Raw genomic sequence first — 22,925 nt, 5'->3', positions numbered from 1 at the left:
ACCATCTTTATAAACTATATACCTGAATTATAACAAATAGACTAGAGGCAAAATTGGACTTCTACCAACCTAAAGAGCAAGCTGGTTTCCGTTCCGAATTTGGTACCAACGATCATCTGCAGTCTTTAAAAACCTTAATAGAAAAAACCATCGAATACAATCGTCCCCTAGCACTGATATTTGTCGATTTTAAAAAAGCGTTCGATACGGTAGAATTACCGGCCATCCTAACAGCGTTACAAGAATGTAGAATCGACCATCGATATTGTAACATAATAAAAAACATATATTATGACAATGCTACAACAACTGTAAATTTATATTCCATAACTAACCAGATAAAAATAAAAAGGGGAGTTAGGCAGGGCGATACCATGTCGCCAAAATTGTTTATTACTGTTCTTGAGCATGCATTCAAAATGCTGGCTTGGCAACAAAAAGGAATAGTTATCGATGGAGAGAGACTCAACCACCTACGCTTTGCGGATGATATCGTTATAGTGTCAGATAGTCCGGGAGAGATCAAAGACATGCTTCAAGAACTTAACGATGCATTACACGAGATTGGACTAACAATAAATTTTGACAAGACTAAGATAATGACTAATATGGTGCCCAGCGAACACATACAAATTCACAACAACAGAATAGAATTAGTCCACAAATATGTATACTTGGGCCATGAGATCAAAATAAGCAGAGATAACCATACCTGTGAACTGGCTAGACGAATTACCTTGGGATGGGCGGCTTACGGAAAAATGAGGGACATATTTAGAGCAAATATCCCAATACACCTGAAAAGGAAGGCATTTCACCAATGTATCCTCCCGGTTTTGACCTATGGCGCAGAGACGTACGGGAGTGGATGACATTATCCAGCGAATCACAAAACAAAAGTGGAGATGGGCTGGACACATTGCTAGAATGGCAGACGGGAGATGGACCAAAAGACTTATAGAGTGGAGACCAAGAGCCGACAACCGTAGCCAAGGCAGACCTCCCACCCGATGGACCGACGACCTGAAACGAATAACAACTAACTGGATTGCAACTGCTAGAATGGCAGACGGGAGATGGACCAAAAGACTTATAGAGTGGAGACCAAGAGCCGACAACCGTAGCCAAGGCAGACCTCCCACCCGATGGACCGACGACCTGAAACGAATAACAACTAACTGGATTGCAACAGCTAAAAACCGCGAGAACTGGAGACGTTTGGAGGAGGCCTATGTTCAACTATGGACGTGAAAGGGGGCTGCGTGATGATGATGATGATGACTTTTACTTCCTAAAAATCTAATAAGTCTCATTTTGCTAGAATTAACCTCGGCTTGATGAAAAGCTTTAACGCGATGGAAAGCTTTCAGATATTTTTCAAATGTTTAATAGTTATTGAAATTCGGATATATGAATTATATAAAAAATATAAATAGGAAAAGAAAATGCAAAGATAGCAATTAGAGGAATGGATAAAACGAATTTAAAATAAGACAGGTTATTCTGAAGAGCGAGAAAGTAGTATATTGAATACAACCTAATATCTACTAGACTCTACTTAGAACATTACATCTTTAGAACAACCAGTTGCAACAATAAACACTGTAAATATTTATTTGTATAAATGTTCTGTAATATTTACTGTCCTTAAGGTTTTGATTCAAAACCAAACAAAAAAAGTAATTAACATTGATTTTATTATAAATGTAACTATTTATATAACTAAAAATTAAAAGAGCTCCCAAAATGAAATTATATATGAAGCCTGGATAATATCAAAGCAAGTAATTTTGTAACTGTTACTTTGCTGTTACCCAATAATGTCGGCAACGTCGGCCTTGAATAGACGAAACCTTGAATCAGCGAATCTATATTTCACAAATATGAAATCGAGGGCGCGATTTTTAAATTCATTATTGCCAACCATGGACATATTCGGCGCCGTGCTGACTAACTGGAATTTAAATTTCGCGCTTGGGATTCAGGTGGTAGCTCTGCTGTAAAAAATGTCACGTTGTCGCATTTATTTATCTATATCCAGACATTGTCATTCGTTTTGACACTTCAGTTTTGTATTACGAGTTTTTGGTTTAAATAAAAGGTTTGTGATACTTTAAGCTTGAAAATGTTTACTACCAGACTTTTAAGTCCAATATTGTTCTGTTTAGAACCTCTTTTAGTGCGAAGTGTACAAGATAGCTTAATAGCCGTAGAAAACTCATCGCAACTTTATTAGATTTTTTTTGAACGGGGAAGCGATAGTAATGGCCCTTTATATCCCTTAAGTGCTGTTAAGAAGGTGAGTTTTGTTGATGTAAATAATAACTTTTTATATATTTATAATTAATTTATTTTTGTTTCCTAAAATATTTTGATTAAAAGAAAATATATAAAAGTGGACAACGCTGGGCTAGTCAAGCTTAATCACGTGACTAAAAGTTTATTTGGTATGAACTATATATAGGAAATCAATAACTTCTTTCAGTGAGTTTTTATGCGAATGTCCAAGAATATATTGTAAAAGTGTCGTAGATTTGCTTACTTATGTTATAGATGAGATGGCAATCGCAGGTTTACGACCAGGAATTAAACAAAATTTTATTTAAAAAATTGTCGACGTTTTGACATGTATTTTCGTCTTTATCAAGGTTATCTTTGGGGAATCTTTGGTATCTTTGATAAAAATGAAAATACACGTCGAAACGTCGGATTTTTTTTTAAATAAAAGGTTGTTCAATTTCTATTCCTAAACCTGCGAATACTATTTTCTATTGTAAAAGGCGGAAACGGACAACATCTATGTCTAGTAGCTTAAGCAAGCAGAGTCCTTCTAAGTGAACGAGACTCCAAGCTAGGCACTGAAAGCTAGGTGCAGGGCTCGTTCTATGTATATTATTATTTTCCGAGACAAAAACCGTAGTGCTGAATTTTGAACTTATTTTTTTTATCTACATAGCGAAAATAAGAAGATGGTGCAGATAAGTATGCACAATCAACTTGTAAACTAATAATAATCAACTTGTGATCGTATAATACTCTTATAAAGATGTAGTAAGGAGGTGGAATTTGCAAACCATTTGATACCTTTGAGTATATAGATGTTGAGGCCACCGAATAAGGTTTGTAAAAATAGTCTGTAATTAAAAATTAGATCTAAATATTTGAATATAGAGCATGAAAGTCAAACTATGTCATATAAAAATAAAAAAAATATGTCATCCACATATAGTTTATATGAAATACCGGGGCAGGCAGTATAGATTTGACTATATTATTAATAGCAGTGTTATAAAGGGCGTGACTTAGAACAGATTCCTGTCAAAAACTATTATTAAAGACAAAATAGTTCCAGAAGAAATTTCCTGGGTCCGCTTTATAATTCTCATTCTTCCATGGAACAGAATGTTAATTAAGACGTATAGAATATAACAAGAACAGATATGTATCAAGCCGACTTAATGGCAGATATAAAGCGATCTACATTGCCATCTCCATCTAAAGGAATTAAATTTGTCAGAATAAAATACTTTTTGTAACGATCCCAGTTGCATGGTTTCGGAAATGGTATCGGAAGTTGTAAGTCTGAAGAGAGAATGTCCCTCCTATGAAGATCATACAATACCTCTCACTGTAAACAAGAAAAATTAGTGGGAGAAGAGAAAGATAAGAAATCAATAATAGACAATGTAAGTAAAACAGATATGAGAATGATTGTTGTTATTGAGAAGAAGTAGATAATTGATATTTATGAAGTAAAGGGAGTGCCACTTCTGTTTTCTAAAGCAGAACCTCATGATTGATAATGGAAGTTAAAGTTACCTAGTATGATATAAGAGAAGGTAGTTGATTTAAAATAATGATTTAGTGACGCAGGAGATAAATTAGTATGCGAGAAAAGCTGTTATTGAAATTGCACCATACCTGAGTCAATATCGAGAAGGTGTAAATCGCGAGACATCGTAATCGCAAGCTCTTTACAAAAGCTCTTGCTGCATAAATTATATTAGATTTGGAAATACCGAAGTTACTAAAAGAAGGTGAATGTTAGCGTTTCAAATTAGTTTCATCAAGAAGGATGACAGAGAGTTCCATTCAGAAATAATACGTTCTTGTTCGTCGATTTTTGAAGTTAAACTTCTTTACGCGCGATGGGAGTAAAAATTTAAGGCCGTGATACGCCGCGGCCTTGGCACTTCATAGTGAGAAAAACAAGTAGTAAGGATCGCACGATGGCGCAAACACCAAAAAAAACATTTGATTTACGCTAAGAAAATAATTTTGTTGTATACGCCATCTATTGGAGCAATGGTAAATTAACATAACCCATGTATTTACGGTTGGTAGCACTAAGAATAGGTTAGTAAGTTTGTTTTTATAAGGTTCCTAGTAACATAAAATAGAGTAATAAGAATATGGCGGCAGGATGTTCAGTTTGTTCGTTTTAGTTTTTGTTCTTGTAATTGTTAACAGAAATAAAACGCGTTAAGAGTAAAAAGACCTGGTTTAATTAAAAAGTAAATTCACGGACCTCAAAACAAAAGGTTATGTGCCCAGATCACAGCCCAGACACAGAATAGAAAACCAAGGTCTCGCGGTAAAAACGGCAAGGACAAAACGACAAAGACAAGTAAAATTTCGGGAAAGTGTATCGGAGCGTTAAGAGTAAAAACATTAAAAGTAAAAACAGTAAAACCGAAAAAATGTCTGAAAATAATGCTGCATTAAAACTAAATGGGGATAACTGGCCAGTCTGGAAATTTCAAACAAGCATCGTACTAAAAGGTCGTAGTTTATTTGAAGTAGTGGATGGATCCAAAGTAAAACCAAGCACAGGAGTTGAAGAAATAAATAAGTGGATGAAAGAAGATGCAAAGGCCCAAGAATTACTGGTAACAAGAATGGAAGAAGGACCATTACCGCATGTACTGTCTTGTGAATCGTCCAGAGAAATGTGGAGTAAACTAAAAACAGTATATGACAAGGAATCAGTGGTGAGTGTACACCTTTTACAAGAACCTTTCTTCTCACTGCAGTTTGATTCAAGTGTTAGTACCTTTTTATCTAAAATAGAAGAAATAAAAATGAAATTAAAATCCGCTGGCGAAATTCTATCAGAGAAAATGGTAATAACCAAGATCTTAATGTCTCTCCCAGAGCAATTTAAGCATTTTAGATCAGCGTGGGAATCTGTTTCAGTAGATAACCAAAGTCTCGAGGAGTTAACTTCAATATTACTTCTAGAAGAAAGATGCAAGTCTTTGGAAAATGCAACTGCATTGGCAACTAAAACCAGTGAAAAACCTCAAGGAAAGAAATGTTATATATGTTCAAAGGTAGGCCATATTGCTAGAGATTGTTATTTCAGGCAAGATGCCAAAGAATGAAAAGAAAGTGTGCAGTTTCTGTAGAAAAAATGGTCATTTAGTCGAAACATGTTGGGTCAGAAAAAATAAAGAAGGAAATCAAGAAAACAAAGGCATGTCAAGTAAAAAGAAAGAAGAACTAGAAGTAAATGCTTTTATGGTCAACTCTAAAACTAATACCAAGTCACATGAATGGTTTTTGGATTCGGGTGCAAGCGAGCACATGTCATGGAACAAGGAATTATTTCAGGAAATGTACAAAGTAAAAATCCCTAGAATGGTGCAAGTAGGAAATGGTCAAAAGCTAGAGGTAAGAGGTTATGGCAAAATTAAGTTGTGGGCATATAATGGCACAAGTCTTATTGAAACTTGCCTTTCTAATGTATTATATATACCTGATTTAAAGTTCAATCTCTTTTCTGCTGGTTGTGCACTTGATAATGGATATTTCTTGTCCTCTGATAATGAAAAATGCACTTTTTATGACAAAAATGGAAAGATAAGAGCTCAAGCTATAAGACAGAATAAGTTGTATACAATGTGTTTTTCTCAAGAAAAGTCTTATGTCAAATGCTTACAAGATCAACAACTAACGTAAACTCTGACTGTATGAAAGTTAAAACCATAGATTCTTTAAAAGAATGGCACTGTAAATTAGCACACCAAAATGTTAACTATATAAAACACTTTTTAAGGAACAATAGCATAGAATTTGTGGATGAAAAGTTCGTATGTGAACAATGTTTAACTGGAAAACAGCATAGACATCCCTTCCATGAAAGTGAGTCAAGAGCTACAGTACCATTGGAGCTAGTACACACAGATGTATGTGGACCTATGGAGCAAGAATCTTTAGGAGGATCTCGATACTTTCTCCTATTAAAAGATGACTATACTAACTACAGGTATGTCTATTTTCTAAAGAATAAATCAGAAGTAAAGAAAAAGTTGGAAAATTTCATAACGTTAGCTGAAAGAGAAACAGGTTACAAAGTGAAGGCTCTAAGATCAGATAACGGTCTTGAATTTTTGAACAAAGAGATAAAAGAACTGTTAGAAAACAGAGGAATAAGGCATCAAAGATCGGTTGTATATACGCCACAACAAAACGGAAGAGCAGAAGGAGAAAATCGAACCTTAGTTGAGGCAGCTCGAACAATGTTGCAAGGTCAAAAGTTACACAAGAATTTGTGGGCAGAAGCTCTCAACACAGCTACTTTCATATTAAATAGAACAGGAGTAAGCTCAGAGCAAAATAAAACACCATATGAGTCATGGTACAAAAGAAAGATAGACCCTAATATTTTTAAGAGGTTTGGAGTAAAGGTCTCGGTACATATTCCAAAGGAGAAAAGACTAAAGTGGGATGCAAAGAATATGTTTGGTATATTTTTGGGATATAGTCAAGATGTAAAAGGATACAGAATATACTTACCTGAAAAGAACACAGTAGAAATTCTTCGTGACCTAATATTTCTACCAGAAAAAGACATAGAACCTGAACGTGACATAGAAGAAAATAAAGAAACAGTAAAACAAGAAAATCAAGAGCTAACTGCAGAATTAAATACTCAAAATGAAGCTGAGTCTAGTAGTGACAGTGAGTTGGACATTGAAGAGGAAGAAAGACACTTAGAAGAGAACTTAGATAGTGACGGTAGTGAAAATGAAGACCAAGAAGACAATAGAAGATACAACTTAAGAAGAAGCATAAATCTACCGTCAAGATTCAATGACTTTGACATGGACAACGAAGATATAGGTTTGTTGGCCTGTATCGACACCGATGAACCCCTAACAGATGAAGACGCTATGGCAAGCAGTGAACAAGCAGTTACAAAATTACCATCAATAAGAGTTTTCTTAGCTTTGTGACGACTTTTCTGTCGTTACCCAAATAGAATGAAAAAAGAATCCGTTGCTCAGGGTTAGAGGAAAGCTGGGTTCGTAGGTAAGGCTTCTGACTCACAGTGACTTTCTAATGTTGTTAAATATTAAAATAAAAAATGATAATATATAGGCTGCAGAGATTTTAATATCGATGTTAAGAATTCAAATAGGTATGGTCAAAGACAGTGAAAAGGGCGCCACTTACTTTGTTTATGAGAGTGGTAAAGTAAGAAACCAAAAGAAAAAATATGATATCACAACATAGCTAATATAAAGTAATCAACAGCATTAAGGGTCTATTATGTTTATCAGGAATAAAAGTCAGAAATAACTATCCTACATTAAACATTTATTGAAAACGAACACAAGTATCAACAATTAGTCACAGTGATCCCAATAAAACCGCAAGTTATTTTAAATAGATTCGAATTTTTGAACTAAGTAAGCTACTTAATATAAAAACAGGTGAAATTTATGTATGTCTCAATACGATGATGTTTCGAAACATGTCGTGTACAAAAACCTTTAAAATGAATATGTGTTAATAATTTTCATATAAAATATCATAGCTAAGCAAGAGTATACTGTACGAATCAAATTATAACTTATAACGTTAAATAAAAATAATTTTGACTACAATATGTGGGATAAATAGTGATAATTTACCAGGTTATTAAATCTGTTGTCTCAAAAATTATAAAATAAAAGCGTACCTTGTGTATCAAACTTAAGACTTATCTGTATATAGTTTCTTATGATGTAAATAGGTAGTTAGGTATTCTCCAGACTAACAGAAGTGGATGCAGATGACTATGGCAGGAGAAGTCTTCGATATTAGCCAAAGGGACGATTGTAATGTCAGGAACATTGTCTTAAGGTCTGCATAGGTCCATACAAAATGAAATGGGTGAAACATACAATAATTACTGCATTATTACTGCATACCATGTGGTAATTACTGAGTACCAGGTGGTAGTTACTGAGTACCATGTGGTAATTTTACTTAATATCATGTGGTACTTTTACTCTATAAATAAAAAATAGTTCTCAGGACAGATACTCAATAAAAGAAACAACTTACGGTCTGAAAATCAGCTTTACATAAATATATTCAAACCATATGCCGATCCAAACCAGTAATTAAATACTCAAATAAACGAAGTAAAAAACGGAAATAACTGAAATAAAATTTAGTTAGATAGGGCTATATAAAATGGCGGATAAACTTACGGTGATCATTCCAAGAAGAAACCAAACAAATACGATCTATACTCTGAATTGCATACTTTACAAGGTTTTCAAATCTCCAAATCGGATACCCATGCAATCGAAATCGAAAAGTGGATTCAGAGTGCTTTTCACTGGAAAATTTGTCGGACGCCGAAACGCGTCTTCTTCAGATCCAAATTCCCAGAAAAAAGACCTTCTTCTAAGTTTCAGAAACGAAAACAAAAAAACCCTATTCACCACAGACAAAATTAGAGAAAAAAGTGATATCATATGATCGAAATCATTAGAACAGAAAATCGCAATCCACAGCGACGTGAGATTGGGACAAGTGAAATACAATTAAGGAAGTTTGGCATATAGCGAATAGATGGCGCTAATAAACAAGACAAGTAAACTGTAAGAAATGAAGTTTGACATCTAGCGAATAGATGCGCTAATAAAAATTAAATATCGAAACAAGTGACCTGTAACAAATGGAGTTTGGTATCTTTGGCATCTAGCAAATAGATGGCGCCAATACTAAGAAATTTAAATAAAAATAGATTTTTAAATTCAATTTTATTAAAGGAAATAAAAAATGCTACACTGCCCCCCTCCAAAAAAAAAGAAAGCCCTCAAAGAGGACTTTCGCCCAAACAACACTAAGGAAAACTAAATTAAATTTGTACATGTTTTTAGATTTTTGAAATTAAGTTTGGTGGATGATAGCTTCGTGTATCACACGTCCATAAAGGAGTCACAATTGGTAAGTCGCAATCGGTATGTCAAATCAGGGGAGGTTACACAATCGGGAAAGTCAAAATCACCACATAATCCAAAAAAACAAAATCATATACAAAATATATGATAAACTAAAACTAAATTTAAAACTAAAAAGGTATGGGATAGGAAAAGAAAAAAGAATCCCATGGAAGCGCAGATGTTTCTAAAGAAATTCCCCCGCTGATCGCCTGTACTCAACCCACCTAGTATGAGGCAACGAAATGATTCACAAATCGCGTGTAATCATTCATGCGACCCCTCACACCCAAGGAAGCAGAGAACAAACAAACAACAAAAGAACCTCAACAAAAACCATGCTACGGATCACTATAAGAGGTTAGTTTGGCGTGATCAAGACAAACTACCTTCGCCACAACCTGTGTGCTCACCGGTTAACCATTCAAGGTAACTCACCTGTATGAGAAAAAGAAGGAAAATTACAATAGAAAACACAATAGAAAGACACAAAGAAAGAGAAAAAAAAGATTGTCACTAATGACCCAAAATATCCGTAACATAGGATTCCAGCCTATGAAACGCTATTGCAAATATGGAAAGAAGATCACAATAATATCCAAAACACAGTAAAACTTACAAAGTCATGAGGTTAGCTACGTCTCACTTCTAGGTTGCAATCAAAATTATAACAACTTTTCGTTTTTTCACGAAGTTGTGTTCTCAGAATACACAAAATACAAGAATCTCTTACATTTCAGATTCTTGTGAACTGAATAACAAAGAATAGAGCAAATGACATAAAACTATATGAGTGATTAACAGAATTACCATCCCACAAAATATTTACTCAAAATTAGATAATCTGTAGAATACTCGAAGAAAAAAATAGTGTCATATGCTCGCATTTCCAAATAGAAATACTATAACATATCAAAAATATAGGTACGCAAAAAAACTAAATGACAATATAGTTATACTGATTCGCGACAAATCCGTAAAAAAAACGAGAAGCAAATGTTGTATAACTGTTTAATCTGAACTAAAAAGAAACTAAAATATAATCTATGTATCCGTTAGACTAAACCCTAAAAAGGAATCGGACATAATAGATTATTTGAATTACTAATGACGTAGTCGAGACATTTTCTGTATCATCGTCGTCAATCGTGTGACCTTGGTATGGTTTAAGATCTTTTATATGCCAGCGGCCTGCGTTAGTACCATTCTCGTCTACTAAAACATAAACTAAATTCGAGATTTTCTTTCGCACTGAAGATAAAATAAAACGAGGAGCTAACTTGGCTGAAAAGTTAATACCAGCATTTGATAAGACCTTATTACGTCTCCAAACCAAATCACCAACCTGAAAAGATAAATCACGCCTACGCAAATTATAAGACTTCGAGTTTCTTTCATAAGCAGCATGAAGTTTCTTACGGACTTCGCCAAAGACACTATAAAGATTTTGAGTTCAGAAGCGTAAGAGTTGCGATCGCCAGGCATAATTTCAAAATCTTCAGAAAATTTAACTTGACCATAATACTTACCAGAGATGGGAATATGTCTACCAAAAACTAAAAATGAAGGAGAAAAACCTGTGACCTCATGTTTAGAAGTATTTAAAGCAAACTGAATATTAGAGAGCTGAACATCCCAATCTGTATGCTGTTGAACATAAGTTCTAATAGCTGTTCCTACAGTTTTATTCATTCGCTCAACAAAGTTACATTGAGGAGAATACACAGCATTATACCAGATCTTCTGAACTTGGTATTTCTTAGCTAAATCTCTAAATTCTTTCGCAACAAATTGAGGACCATTGTCACAAATTATATGTTGAGGTACTCCATAGGTAAGAAAAACTTCATTCTCAAGATACTTCACAATATAGGAGATTTTGATGAACGCAACGGACACAGAAGAACATACTTCGAAAACCAATCGCCAACAACTAAAAGCCACTTATGACCCTTTTTGATCTAGGAAAAGGACCCATAAGATCTAAAGCGATTGTCTGAAAAGGCATATTAACTTGCTTTTCTTTTCCCATCTTACCTAACGGCATAGTATTAGAAGATTTTGAGCTCCGCAAACACGACAGCTCCTAACAAATTTAAGAACATCGGCTCTCATCTTGGGCCAAAAAATTGTTCTTGAAGTCTTGATAAAGTCTTATAGAAACCCAAATGCGAACAAGTTGGCGGATTATGACATGATTCGATAATATTACGACGTTGAGGACGTGGAACAACCTTCTTCCATTCTTGAAGATTTGATGAAAATGGTAGCTGTACCGGAATAAACTTAAAAAGAAAACCATCTTCAACTTTCCACTGTGGAAATGAACCAGGTGAAGCTAAAATCTTTTGCTTCATAGTCTCATACCATGCGTCAGTATGGTCTAAATCTATATTCAAAACGGAAATTTGCGGACATACAAAAGAATCATTATCTGAAATATCTGAAGGAGAAACTTTATGATTGGTAGTGGTGGATCTATAAAAATTCTTAACACATAATAACCACTTCTTCCAATCAGATTCTGAAAATAAATTTCTGGGTTTGAATTTTTGAACTACATGACCAGAAACACGAGTTCGTCCGATTAGTTTTTTGAACATTTTGGACACGCCGGTGATTTAACCCCTAAATTACCACATTTAAAACAAAAAACCCTACGTTTCTGTCGACAATCATGAAACGTATGATTCGGACCAGAACAATTCCAACAAACTAAACGCGAAGCTGTTTCCTTACCTGAATTTTCTACAGATCGGGGCATACTCGAAGTATTTACCATATCAGGGTCAGAAGACGACGACGCTACAGCAGAACAAGGAGACCTAGCAGTAGTATTTTTAATTTTGTTCTGAGCATTTACATTCTTAGATTTTTTACTAAACTGTACGCGACGAGAATCAAACGAGCTAGAATCAGGAGTGGTATTTAATTCAGAAACATTTAAATTTCTAGAATGTTTTTCATTCTGATGTTTAGCATTTTCTAATTTTCTACACAAATTAGAGAGTTCAGACACAGATAAAACATCAACTAAAGCTAACTGAGTAATGTATTCAGGAAGTAAATTTTGTCTAATAATTTTAATCTTATTAACCTCACTAGGGCATTTACTTAATCTACTAAAAAGATTCTCTAAAGTTGCTATAAAAATTAAAATACTTTCATTTTTCGTTGTTTATAAGATTTAATTTGCGACCAAATATTGTCATCATTATCTGGTGGCAAAAAGTCTTTCTTTAATCTTGCTACAAGAGATTTCCAATCTGTAACATGTTGTTTAATACTTCTGTACAAATAAAAGCATTCCCGGTAAAAAGTTCTACTGCGGAAGAAAATAAATCTTGTTCACTAACTTTACGTGATTCAGAAAGCTCAGTAACAGTTTCTAAAAATGAAAATAAATCTTGAGGATTACCATTAAATTTAATAGGCCAGTCTGAGACTGGACAAGGTTTAGCAACATAAGTCACAATAGGAGGCGGTACATTAATAACCGGTCCTGAAGGGACAGAACTAACATTTAAAATATCATGTGTCAGAAATTTTTGAAAATAAGTCAGCTTCAAGTTGATAACAACTAGTATAAACATCAGTTTGAATAGTCTCTGCATCAGCACGATTTTCATCTAAAATTACTCTTCTAATTCTACCAGCCAAATATACAAGACGAGATTTTATAACTTTAAACATTGAATCATTTACTCCACCCTCGAATTCAGAAATTGACAAAGAAATTGAATCTAAAGTTGCTTTAATTTCGAAAATTTCTTGATCAAAAGAAAGAGGATAATTTTCCATATTAACTAAACAAAAGGGTTATTAATTTCTCTACTTAAAAGACCTGACAAAATTTTACGTTTACTCTCAACATTTTTAGATGTCTTAATACCCCTTATAAGAAGTTCATAATCTAATTCTACTTGTCGTAAATGATTAACTTTAAAAGATTCTTTCTCCATTGTAATTCAGTTATATAAGATATTAAAGACTAAATGATTCAGAAAAATTTACTAATTTTAACAAAAAGCTGTTATGACTCGACGCAATCTATCAGAAAGAAATTATGTTCAATGTCAAAACCAAAAAAGACTCAAACATTCAAAACAAATTCCAAAATTTTACGAAGTACTAACAACGCTACCCTGTATACTAAAATTATGTCCACTCTGTATATTCAAAATATAACCTTACCTGTATATTTATATCAAGATCAAAATTTCAATAAACTATGTAGTCAGAAGTATCAAGTTATTTATCTCTGAGTTTTAAACCGATAAACAAACACCCTCTATAACATAAAAAACAAAAATTGCTGTTGTACTGAAATATAAAAATTAAATTACAGAAATAATGAAAATAAAATTTCAAAACTATAGTCTTTGCCTTATAGAAAATTTATCTGAGCCTAACAAAAATTATTTTACAAAGTCTACCAAATAAATGAAGCAAATTAAATTAAATTGAGCCAATTAAACTAAGTCGAGCCAATTAAACCAAGTAAAGCCCCACGTGACAGGGCGTCATATACTTTATTCTTCTATGTGTGACGACTTTTCTGTCGTTACCCAAATAGAATGAAAAAAGAATCCGTTGCTCAGGGTTAGAGGAAAGCTGGGTTCGTAGGTAAGGCTTCTGACTCACAGTGACTTTCTAATGTTGTTAAATATTAAAATAAAAAATGATAATATATAGGCTGCAGAGATTTTAATATCGATGTTAAGCATTCAAATAGGTATGGTCAAAGACAGTGAAAAGGGCGCCACTTACTTTGTTTATGAGAGTGGTAAAGTAAGAAACCAAAAAGAAAAATATGATATCACAACATAGCTAATATAAAGTAATCAACAGCATTAAGGGTCTATTATGTTTATCAGGAATAAAAGTCAGAAATAACTATCCTACATTAAACATTTATTGAAAACGAACACAAGTATCAACAATTAGTCACAGTGATCCCAATAAAACCGCAAGTTATTTTAAATAGATTCGAATTTTGAACTAAGTAAGCTACTTAATATAAAAACAGGTGAAATTTATGTATGTCTCAATACGATGATGTTTCGAAACATGTCGTGTACAAAAACCTTTAAAAATGAATATGTGTTAATAATTTTCATATAAAATATCATAGCTAAGCAAGAGTATACTGTACGAATCAAATTATAACTTATAACGTTAAATAAAAATAATTTTGACTACAATATGTGGGATAAATAGTGATAATTTACCAGGTTATTAAATCTGTTGTCTCAAAAAAATTATAAAATAAAAGCGTACCTTGTGTATCAAACTTAAGACTTATCTGTATATAGTTTCTTATGATGTAAATAGGTAGTTAGGCATTCTCCAGACTAACAGAAGTGGATGCAGATGACTATGGCAGGAGAAGTCTTCGATATTAGCCAAAGGGACGATTGTAATGTCAGGAACATTGTCTTAAGATCTGCATAGGTCCATACAAAATGAAATGGGTGAAACATACAATAATCACTGCATTATTACTGCATACCATGTGGTAATTACTGAGTACCAGGTGGTAGTTACTTAATATCATGTGGTACTTTTACTTAATATCATGTGGTACTTTTACTCTATAAATAAAAAAATAGTTCTCAGGACAGATACTCAATAAAAGAAACAACTTACGGTCTGAAAATCAGCTTTACATAAATATATTCAAACCATATGCCGATCCAAACCAGTAATTAAATACTCAAATAAACGAAGTAAAAAACGGAAATAACTGAAATAAAATTTAGTTAGATAGGGCTATATAAAATGGCGGATAAACTTACGGTGATCATTCCAAGAAGAAACCAAACAAATACGATCTATACTCTGAATTGCATACTTTACAAGGTTTTCAAATCTCCAAATCGGATACCCATGCAATCGAAATCGAAAAGTGGATTCAGAGTGCTTTTCACTGGAAAATTTGTCGGACGCCGAAACGCGTCTTCTTCAGATCCAAATTCCCAGAAAAAAGACCTTCTTCTAAGTTTCAGAAACGAAAACAAAAAAACCCTATTCACCACAGACAAAATTAGAGAAAAAAGTGATATCATATGATCGAAATCATTAGAACAGAAAATCGCAATCCACAGCGACGTGAGATTGGGACAAGTGAAATACAATTAAGGAAGTTTGGCATATAGCGAATAGATGGCGCTAATAAACAAGACAAGTAAACTGTAAGAAATGAAGTTTGACATCTAGCGAATAGATGCGCTAATAAAAATTAAATATCGAAACAAGTGACCTGTAACAAATGGAGTTTGGTATCTTTGGCATCTAGCAAATAGATGGCGCCAATACTAAGAAATTTAAATAAAAATAGATTTTTAAATTCAATTTTATTAAAGGAAATAAAAAATGCTACAGCTTTATGTAACAATTTCGATTTAAAAATACATCAATTAGATGTATGTAGTGCTTTTTTAAATGGGGATATTCAAGATGATGTCTATATAAAACTTCCAAAAGGGTTTAAAGAAATTGAGGGTACAGTTTGTAAGCTTAAAAAATCATTATACGGTTTAAAAACATCACCAAAGAACTGGAATGATAAATTTCATGAATTAATGCCAAAAATGTCATTTAAAAGATCTGAATATGAGTATTGCCTTTATATCAAAGCAAATGTTAAAAGTAAAATGTATATTTTAATTTATGTTGATGATTTGCATCAACATAAGGAGGGAAAATTATTATAAATCAGACAAACTATTTAAGAGGTGTTCTTGAAAAATTTGGAATGTTAATTTGTAAACCATCTAAGACACCTATGGATAACAATTTTCATCATGATTATTTAAAAAGAGTAAAATCTGAAAATTTAGAGATAGAAAAGAGATGTAGAATGGCTATTGGGTCGCTTATGTATGCAATGCTTTGCTCAAGACCTGATATATGTGTATCTATTAGTATACTAAGCAGATATCAAACTTGTGCAAGTTATGATCTTTGGCAAGAGATTAAAAGAGTGTTAAGGTACATTCAAGGAACTATTGATATGAGCTTGGTATATCAAAAGAATAATAATTGTGAATATTTAATTGTAGGATATTCAGATTCGGATTGGGCAGGTGTTTGTACTGACAGAAAGTCTACAACAGGATATGTTTTTAAAGTTTTCAATTGTACAGTATCGTGGGCTTGTCGGAAACAGTCATCTGTTAGTCTGTCTTCAACTGAAGCTGAATATATAGCCTTAAGCCAATCTGTTAGTGAGGCTTGTTGGCTTAGATATTTATTTTATGATTTAAACATATGTGAAAGCTATGTTACAGTGTTAGTTTTTGCTGACAATCAAAGTGCTATCAAAGTTTGTAAGAACCCTGCCTGAGTTCCATAAGAGACTGAAACACGTGGACATTAGATATCATTTTGTTAGGAATGAAATCAAAGATAATGTACTTGTGTTAAAATATATTCGCACTCATGATCAACAGGCGGATTTGTTTACAAAACCATTAGGTTTTACACAGTTTAACAAACTTAGAGAAAAGTTAGGTTTAGATTGTGTAGAATAGTTTAAAAAATTAAGAAAAAATTTGTTGTGTATTTAAAGGAAAATATTGTTAGTCACATGTTTAGTAAATTTACCATTGAGGGGGGTGTTGTATACGCCATCTATTGGGGCAATGGTAAATTAACATAACCCATGTATTTACGGTTGGTAGCACTAAGAATAGGTTAGTAAGTTTGTTTTTATAAGGTTCCTAGTAACATAAAATAGAGTAATAAGAATATGGCGGCAGCATGTTCAGTTTGTTCGTTTTAGTTTTTGTTCTTGTAATTGTTAACAGAAATAAAACTCGTGAAGAGTAAAAAGACCTGGTTTAATTAAAAAGTAAATTCACGGACCTCAAAACATAAAATTTTAATAAACTAACTTGATACTGTACCTGGTATGTACCAATATTTTCTGCCTGTGTTCTAAGAAGTAAATTTTCAGGCATTTTTCATCGATAGGTTTGTAGCTTCTGAATAACGGTCTAGGTAAAGTATCTAGCTCATTTGCTAGCTCAGAATTAGAATTATTAGAGTTAAGCAATTTGCATTGTTCATTGGAGAACATTGTGTATTATCATATGTATTTCAAACCAATAATCAACGAGATTACAGTTGAGGGTTGGAACCTTTGGTGTTACACAGCAAAATAAAAACACTAAATCACCACAATACACCAAAACACTTTTACTTTTACACTGGACGCGCGTTTCGCTAACCATGTTAGCATCATCAGTAGATGATTATAAACTGATTCTAAACGAGAATATTCGTATAATTTAACAAAATTACTGTAAATCACTTTTAATAGTGAACAAAACATGTAAACAAATACAGACCACACAAATTGTTGCTTAGGTTCAAAATTTCTTCTCTTCGGAAATATCCGGCAATTTTCTTCTCATAAATTTTAAGGGGTGTAACATTATTAGGTATTTGCATGAAAGTGTGTATTTTGGGTAGTATTCCACAAAATTTTCAGGCTATTGAGGAAACAGAAAATGTACAGAAACAAATTGAACAGAATATTTATATTAAAACAGCATTATATGTCACTTTTTCAAACATGTCATTCAAATCCTTCAATTTAATAGCTGTTAGTAAGAAGTTTCACTCCAAATATGCGCACATAGTGTACATTGATTTTAGTAAATCTAAGTACGAAATTGAGAACGATAATTTACCTTAGATATATTATACCCTTGGGCGTAAACATTTGAGAGTTGCATATAATTTTGTTACAATCCTGGAAGATAACTAGAGATATTTCATTAAATTCACAATTAAACCTAAACATATTAAATACTTTCTAGAAAAAAAATAATAATGTATTTGAAATCAGTATAGGCCAGTAAGCGAGGGTTTTAGGGTCCGAATTCTGAACACCTGCACCGATAGACGCGAAATTTTAACAGTCAATAGAGATATAAGTACATATGTAACAAACAAAAGTTACATAGTAGCGATGTGTGCTTTCACCCTGGGGGTGAGTGCCACGGGGGTGAAAAATAAGTCACCCATTTTAATTGCAAAAATCAATAAAGGGATGAATTCTAAGCAAAAAATGTTCTATAACATTTTTTCAGAGAATTAATATTTTTCTAGTTATTAGGGATTGAAAATGATGATCTAAAAACTGCATATTTTCCCGCCATTTTTCATAAATAACTCGAAAATCTTGCGTTTTATCGCAAAAATCATATAACCAAAAATGAAGCTTTTGGAATAGCGAATCGATTCATTTGATTACCGTAGGTGTAATATTTTTTTTTTGATTACCGTAGGTGTAATAATAGCCCAGTTATTACTCTGTAAAGGTAATTTTGTATTTTTCGAAAACTAAATTGCAACATTTTACAGTAAAATAATGGCGAAAGAACACATTTTTAGAAAAAAAAATGAATATGACCGGTTTTAAAGTGCTTCACGACCTTCTGAATGTTTTTTTTTAAAGTTCGTAGCTCAAAAACCTGCGAAGTTATGATAAAAATAAAATGGTCACCTCGTTTTTTCGGAAAAAATTAACAACAAAATCTATGACTAAAATCATAAAAATAAAAACTAAGCGTAATACATGTACAGTTGGCTAAATTTAGGTGCTAACAATGGGCTCTGCAACTTCGAGTGGTTTAGAATGCCTAAATTTGGAAAAAAGGTTGTGATATAATGAATGTGTGATAATGAAAAATTTTTATTTTTTATTTTTTTTGACATATCTCAAAAACTAAGCAAGATACCTAAAAAATGCAAGAGACTAAAATTGAAATTCTTCATTTTGCAATATTTTTGCTCTCTTTCAATTTTTCTGTAAATTTATTTCGTAGATATACGTTACGTTTTTTTAGTTTAACTTGGCTCAAAGAAGGTGGTCCTTCTTTGAGCCCTTAAAACCCAAGAATCTCGTAAAAATGAAGAGTTCAAGACTGTTCAACTATAGAGGTTAATTTATAGCTCGTGTAATTTCCTACAAATTGATAGTTTTTATTTTTATGATTTGATTTTTTTGTAATTTTTTTTGAAAAAAATGTGGTGACCATTTTATTTTTATCTTAACTCCGAGAGTTCTTCGAGCTACGAACTTGAAAAGACATTTTAAAAAGCATTTAAAAGGTCTCTTACTTTTACAGAGATAACATACAGTAATCATACACCTACAGTAATCAACAAAAAACGATCTATATGAGTTTTGCGATAAAACGCAAGATTTTCGAGTTATTTATAAAAAATGGCAGAAAAATATGCAGTTTTTTATGAAAAATCAACATTTTTAATCCTAAATAACTAGGAAAATATTCATTTTCTGAAAAAATGTTATAGAAATTTTTTTACTTAGAATTCATCCCTTTATTGATTTTTAATAATAAATTAAAATGGGTGATTTATTTTTCATCCCCGAGAAGGTACTCACCCCCATGGTGAAAGCACACATCGCTACTATATAAGTTTTGTATCTTACATATATCTCTACTCACTGTTAAAATTTCATGTCAATCGGTGCGTGTGTCAAGAATTCGGAAGTAATACCCTATTTTTATCCTCGCTTACTGGCCTACAGGGTTAAAATTAAAAAAAAAAAGAATTTGATTGTTCAAAAATTGTGTATAAACTTCTTTTCCTAACACCATATATATAAATATTTGCGGCTGCTTTTAGAGTTAGATAAACTTTAAGGCCTCTCTAACTTCCATTTATAGCCATTAAAAACATGAAAAACATAAGTGTCCTTTTTTAGGTCCTCCAATTCATTGTTAAATTTAGGTCTTTATCGCCTCTGTAATGGTATCGGATTACAACACGTGGAGGACATTATTATAAAGGGCCTCATTGAACGACGGGGTTCTACAGTTCGAAGCCAATATTTAACTGAGAAATAATTATGTTGATGTTAACGCGATAATGCCTTAAGTTAAGATTTCAGATAAGATAAGTACTTAACTTATAATTATTAAGCAGCAGTTCGAAATTTGAAACTGTTTAGACGATGTGGAAAGTTTAATGGAGATTAGATTAAAGGTCGAAGGGAAGCAAAATGTCAATTTAAAGTACTAGGGTGATAAAAAGAGAGTTTGTCTGCGACATTAACTAAATATTAGATATAAACGGTTGTTCACCAGATACTACACAGAGTATTGCTACTAAATGATTAAATTTTTACAAATTGTAAGTGTTGGGTTCGTTGAAGGACTATTAGAGCTACCATTTAAAAATAGTTTTATAAGATACAGAGTGTCCCAAATAAATAAAAAATATCAAAGTTGTATTTTTTGATATGGAACACCCTGTATATTATTACATTTTTAGTTTCTACGATTAAAATAAAGGTAAATTTGATTAAGGTTTATTAGACTTAAACCTTGCCGTTTTTAAAATATTTTCAATTTTGTGAAATTGCAGTAAAAATTTTAAGGCTTCATTTCTCCAAGGGTATCAAAGTTATTAATATTAAATATTTACTGAAGTCTACTTATTGATCAGTTATTACACCAAATTAGATTAGTTACGTTTTAGTATTTAGTCCGTATTACACAAAGAAAAAGCCATTAAACAATATAAAAATACTTCATAACAAATCTAGACATCTAGACCTTTCATTTAAAAAAAAAATCATCAAAATTGGTGAAGCGGTTTTGGCGGGATGGATGTAACAAAAAAACCTTTTGAGCTTTTATATATGTATTGATTTTATATCAATTCTTAGTAAATGACGTCTAGAAATTGACATCTTTGACGCCGATTTTCTCGAACATATGGTATTCTATTTTTCTTCTTCTTTCAGTGCGATACTCTATACTCTATACAGAGCGTATTCCACCTCTCACATAATAAATATACTTGTGATGTGTGTCATCAGTATTTCACCGGACCTACAGTTTATCGCCGAATCCGAACGGTACTGTTTGAGAGGCTATACTAGGCAAATATTTTCAAGATGGTTCGCCATTGCCTTCCTTGAGCCATTCCCTGGCTATTTAGATAAATAAATGTTTTAATTGAAATAAATACAGCGACTGTACTGGCTGAGGATCGAACTCAGACCTCGCACAGCAGTCGATACACTACTGCTGGAGCCATGGCCGGCTACATATAATATGTACTAGTTTTTAAACAAATCCTATGGGGTAATAATATATTTGAAAAATAAATCCATCTCTTCTATCTTTGATGTTTGTATACATTACAGATTACAGGATGCCAAAATAAAATAAAACAAGAAGTAAATAAATCGTTCCACTTTTATAAAACCTTATTTGCTTGAAAATTTGTCTAGATAAATAGAAGCCGACCAGAGCTTATTTATTTCAAGTTGATTTGTTTCGGTGGAAAATAAATGAGACTACTTTATAACGTTTTTGGATTCCATGTTTTATAGAAAGATTTATGTTTTAGATTTATATAAGAAAATGTCCGAATTGTGTCCCATAAAACGACATAACTACTTTTCAAATAGTTTTATTTTGAGTCGGAAAATTGAATTACAGAAAAATGTGAAGAAAAACATAAAATTAATATCTTAAACTCTTTTATATGAAAATAGGATTTCATATCCAAAGATCTGAAACACATATCCAGGGTGTTCCTTAATGTCATATATGGGGGCAATTTTGAACCCATTCGAAGAAAAAACTTCATATTAATGTATGATGGCTGGCTTCTCTAAATTACGTCAGCTTACAACACCTGATCTCCGAGACCGCTGCAGCGTGGCCCTTCTTCGAAAAACAAAGCTCGAGCAATATTGCGAATGTTGCATCATTCTTATAAGTTTAGTCAGTTAAGATCGACTTTCGAACTGTTCACGTACTTTTAAGCGGAATAAAACGTATTTTTGAGGAATATAGTGGTTTAATTTAAGTAAAAAGACTAATTATCTGTCCCTAATCTAACATCAGAAGTGAGATTGTGCCCCAGTGTGCCCCAAAAGTACTGAAAAGTGAAGTTTTTGAACATTAAGACAGTATATTCGCAGTATGGCGAAATGTGGTAAATGTGCCAATTTCTGACGATACCGATTTTGATCTATCAGAAGAATAATTTCTCCTGTGTATTAGTGATCGTTAAAGGACAAATAAACAATAAAACAATCAATTTGTGAGTGCCTTCAGAACGAAAACATGAAATTTAAGAGAAGACATTGTTCCGTGGGAGTGTGTTGGAGATTCAAATTCGAACAACCCAACCATAATCACACTAAGTAACAAGCAATCAAAAATTAATATTTTGAAAGCACGAAAAGAAATTGGATCATTACAAACAAGAGAATGTCACATTAAAGGAAGGAACAACGATATATTCGTAAACGAACACCTAACAACTTTAACCGGGAAAATATTTTACGCTACCAGACAGCTAAAGAAAGAGAAGAAAATCAGATATACATGGATTCGAGACGGTAACGTATATATCAGAAAAACAGAAACCAGCGACAAAATAAAAATTAAACAGTTGGCAGATATCGAAAAATTAGACCAATAAATATAAAATAATAAAAACAAAATATAACATAACAACGACCGCCATAGATGATTAACATCATAATGCAAAACGTAAGAAGCATTAGAAACAAGTTTGAAGAAATTGAAACCTTTCCCAAAATACAAAATTATCCGGAAATCATTGAACTTACAGAAACATGGTTATCACCAGAAGAAGAACATCTATATAACATTAATGGCTATAATGCAATATTTA

General features: G+C 32.6%; 2 protein-coding genes and 1 long non-coding RNA gene across 3 annotated transcripts; 2 read left to right on the top strand and 1 right to left on the bottom strand.

Moving 5' to 3' along the window:
* The first annotated feature begins 4,700 nt into the window (after positions 1-4,700).
* LOC115885512 lies at positions 4,701-5,384 on the top strand. Its single transcript, XM_030904461.1, has one exon. The coding sequence runs from the start codon at positions 4,701-4,703 to the stop codon at positions 5,382-5,384; it is 684 nt and encodes a 227-aa protein (XP_030760321.1).
* Positions 5,385-5,478: 94 nt separating this feature from the next.
* On the top strand, positions 5,479-5,961 carry LOC115885511. Its single transcript, XM_030904460.1, has one exon. The coding sequence runs from the start codon at positions 5,479-5,481 to the stop codon at positions 5,959-5,961; it is 483 nt and encodes a 160-aa protein (XP_030760320.1).
* Positions 5,962-14,767: 8,806 nt separating this feature from the next.
* On the bottom strand, positions 14,768-14,915 carry LOC115885484. Its single transcript, XR_004050741.1, has 2 exons — positions 14,871-14,915; positions 14,768-14,815 (listed from the first exon to the last, which is right to left on the bottom strand). It is a non-coding gene; the product is annotated as an uncharacterized LOC115885484 (long non-coding RNA).
* Between the last annotated feature and the right edge of the window lie 8,010 nt (positions 14,916-22,925).

The sequence above is a fragment of the Sitophilus oryzae genome, unplaced genomic scaffold (assembly GCF_002938485.1).
Source record: "Sitophilus oryzae breed Bouriz unplaced genomic scaffold, Soryzae_2.0 scaffold_395_pilon_pilon, whole genome shotgun sequence".
Taxonomy (NCBI): Eukaryota; Metazoa; Arthropoda; class Insecta; order Coleoptera; family Curculionidae; genus Sitophilus; species Sitophilus oryzae.
Note: the sequence above shows the minus strand (reverse complement) of the source record. Positions and strands in the feature narration are given on the sequence as shown.

Bases quoted from the DNA above. Each gene is read 5' to 3' on its own strand.
- LOC115885512 (XM_030904461.1), top strand. From the start codon at position 4,701: ATGTCTGAAAATAATGCTGCATTAAAACTAAATGGGGATAACTGGCCA.
- LOC115885511 (XM_030904460.1), top strand. From the start codon at position 5,479: ATGTCAAGTAAAAAGAAAGAAGAACTAGAAGTAAATGCTTTTATGGTC.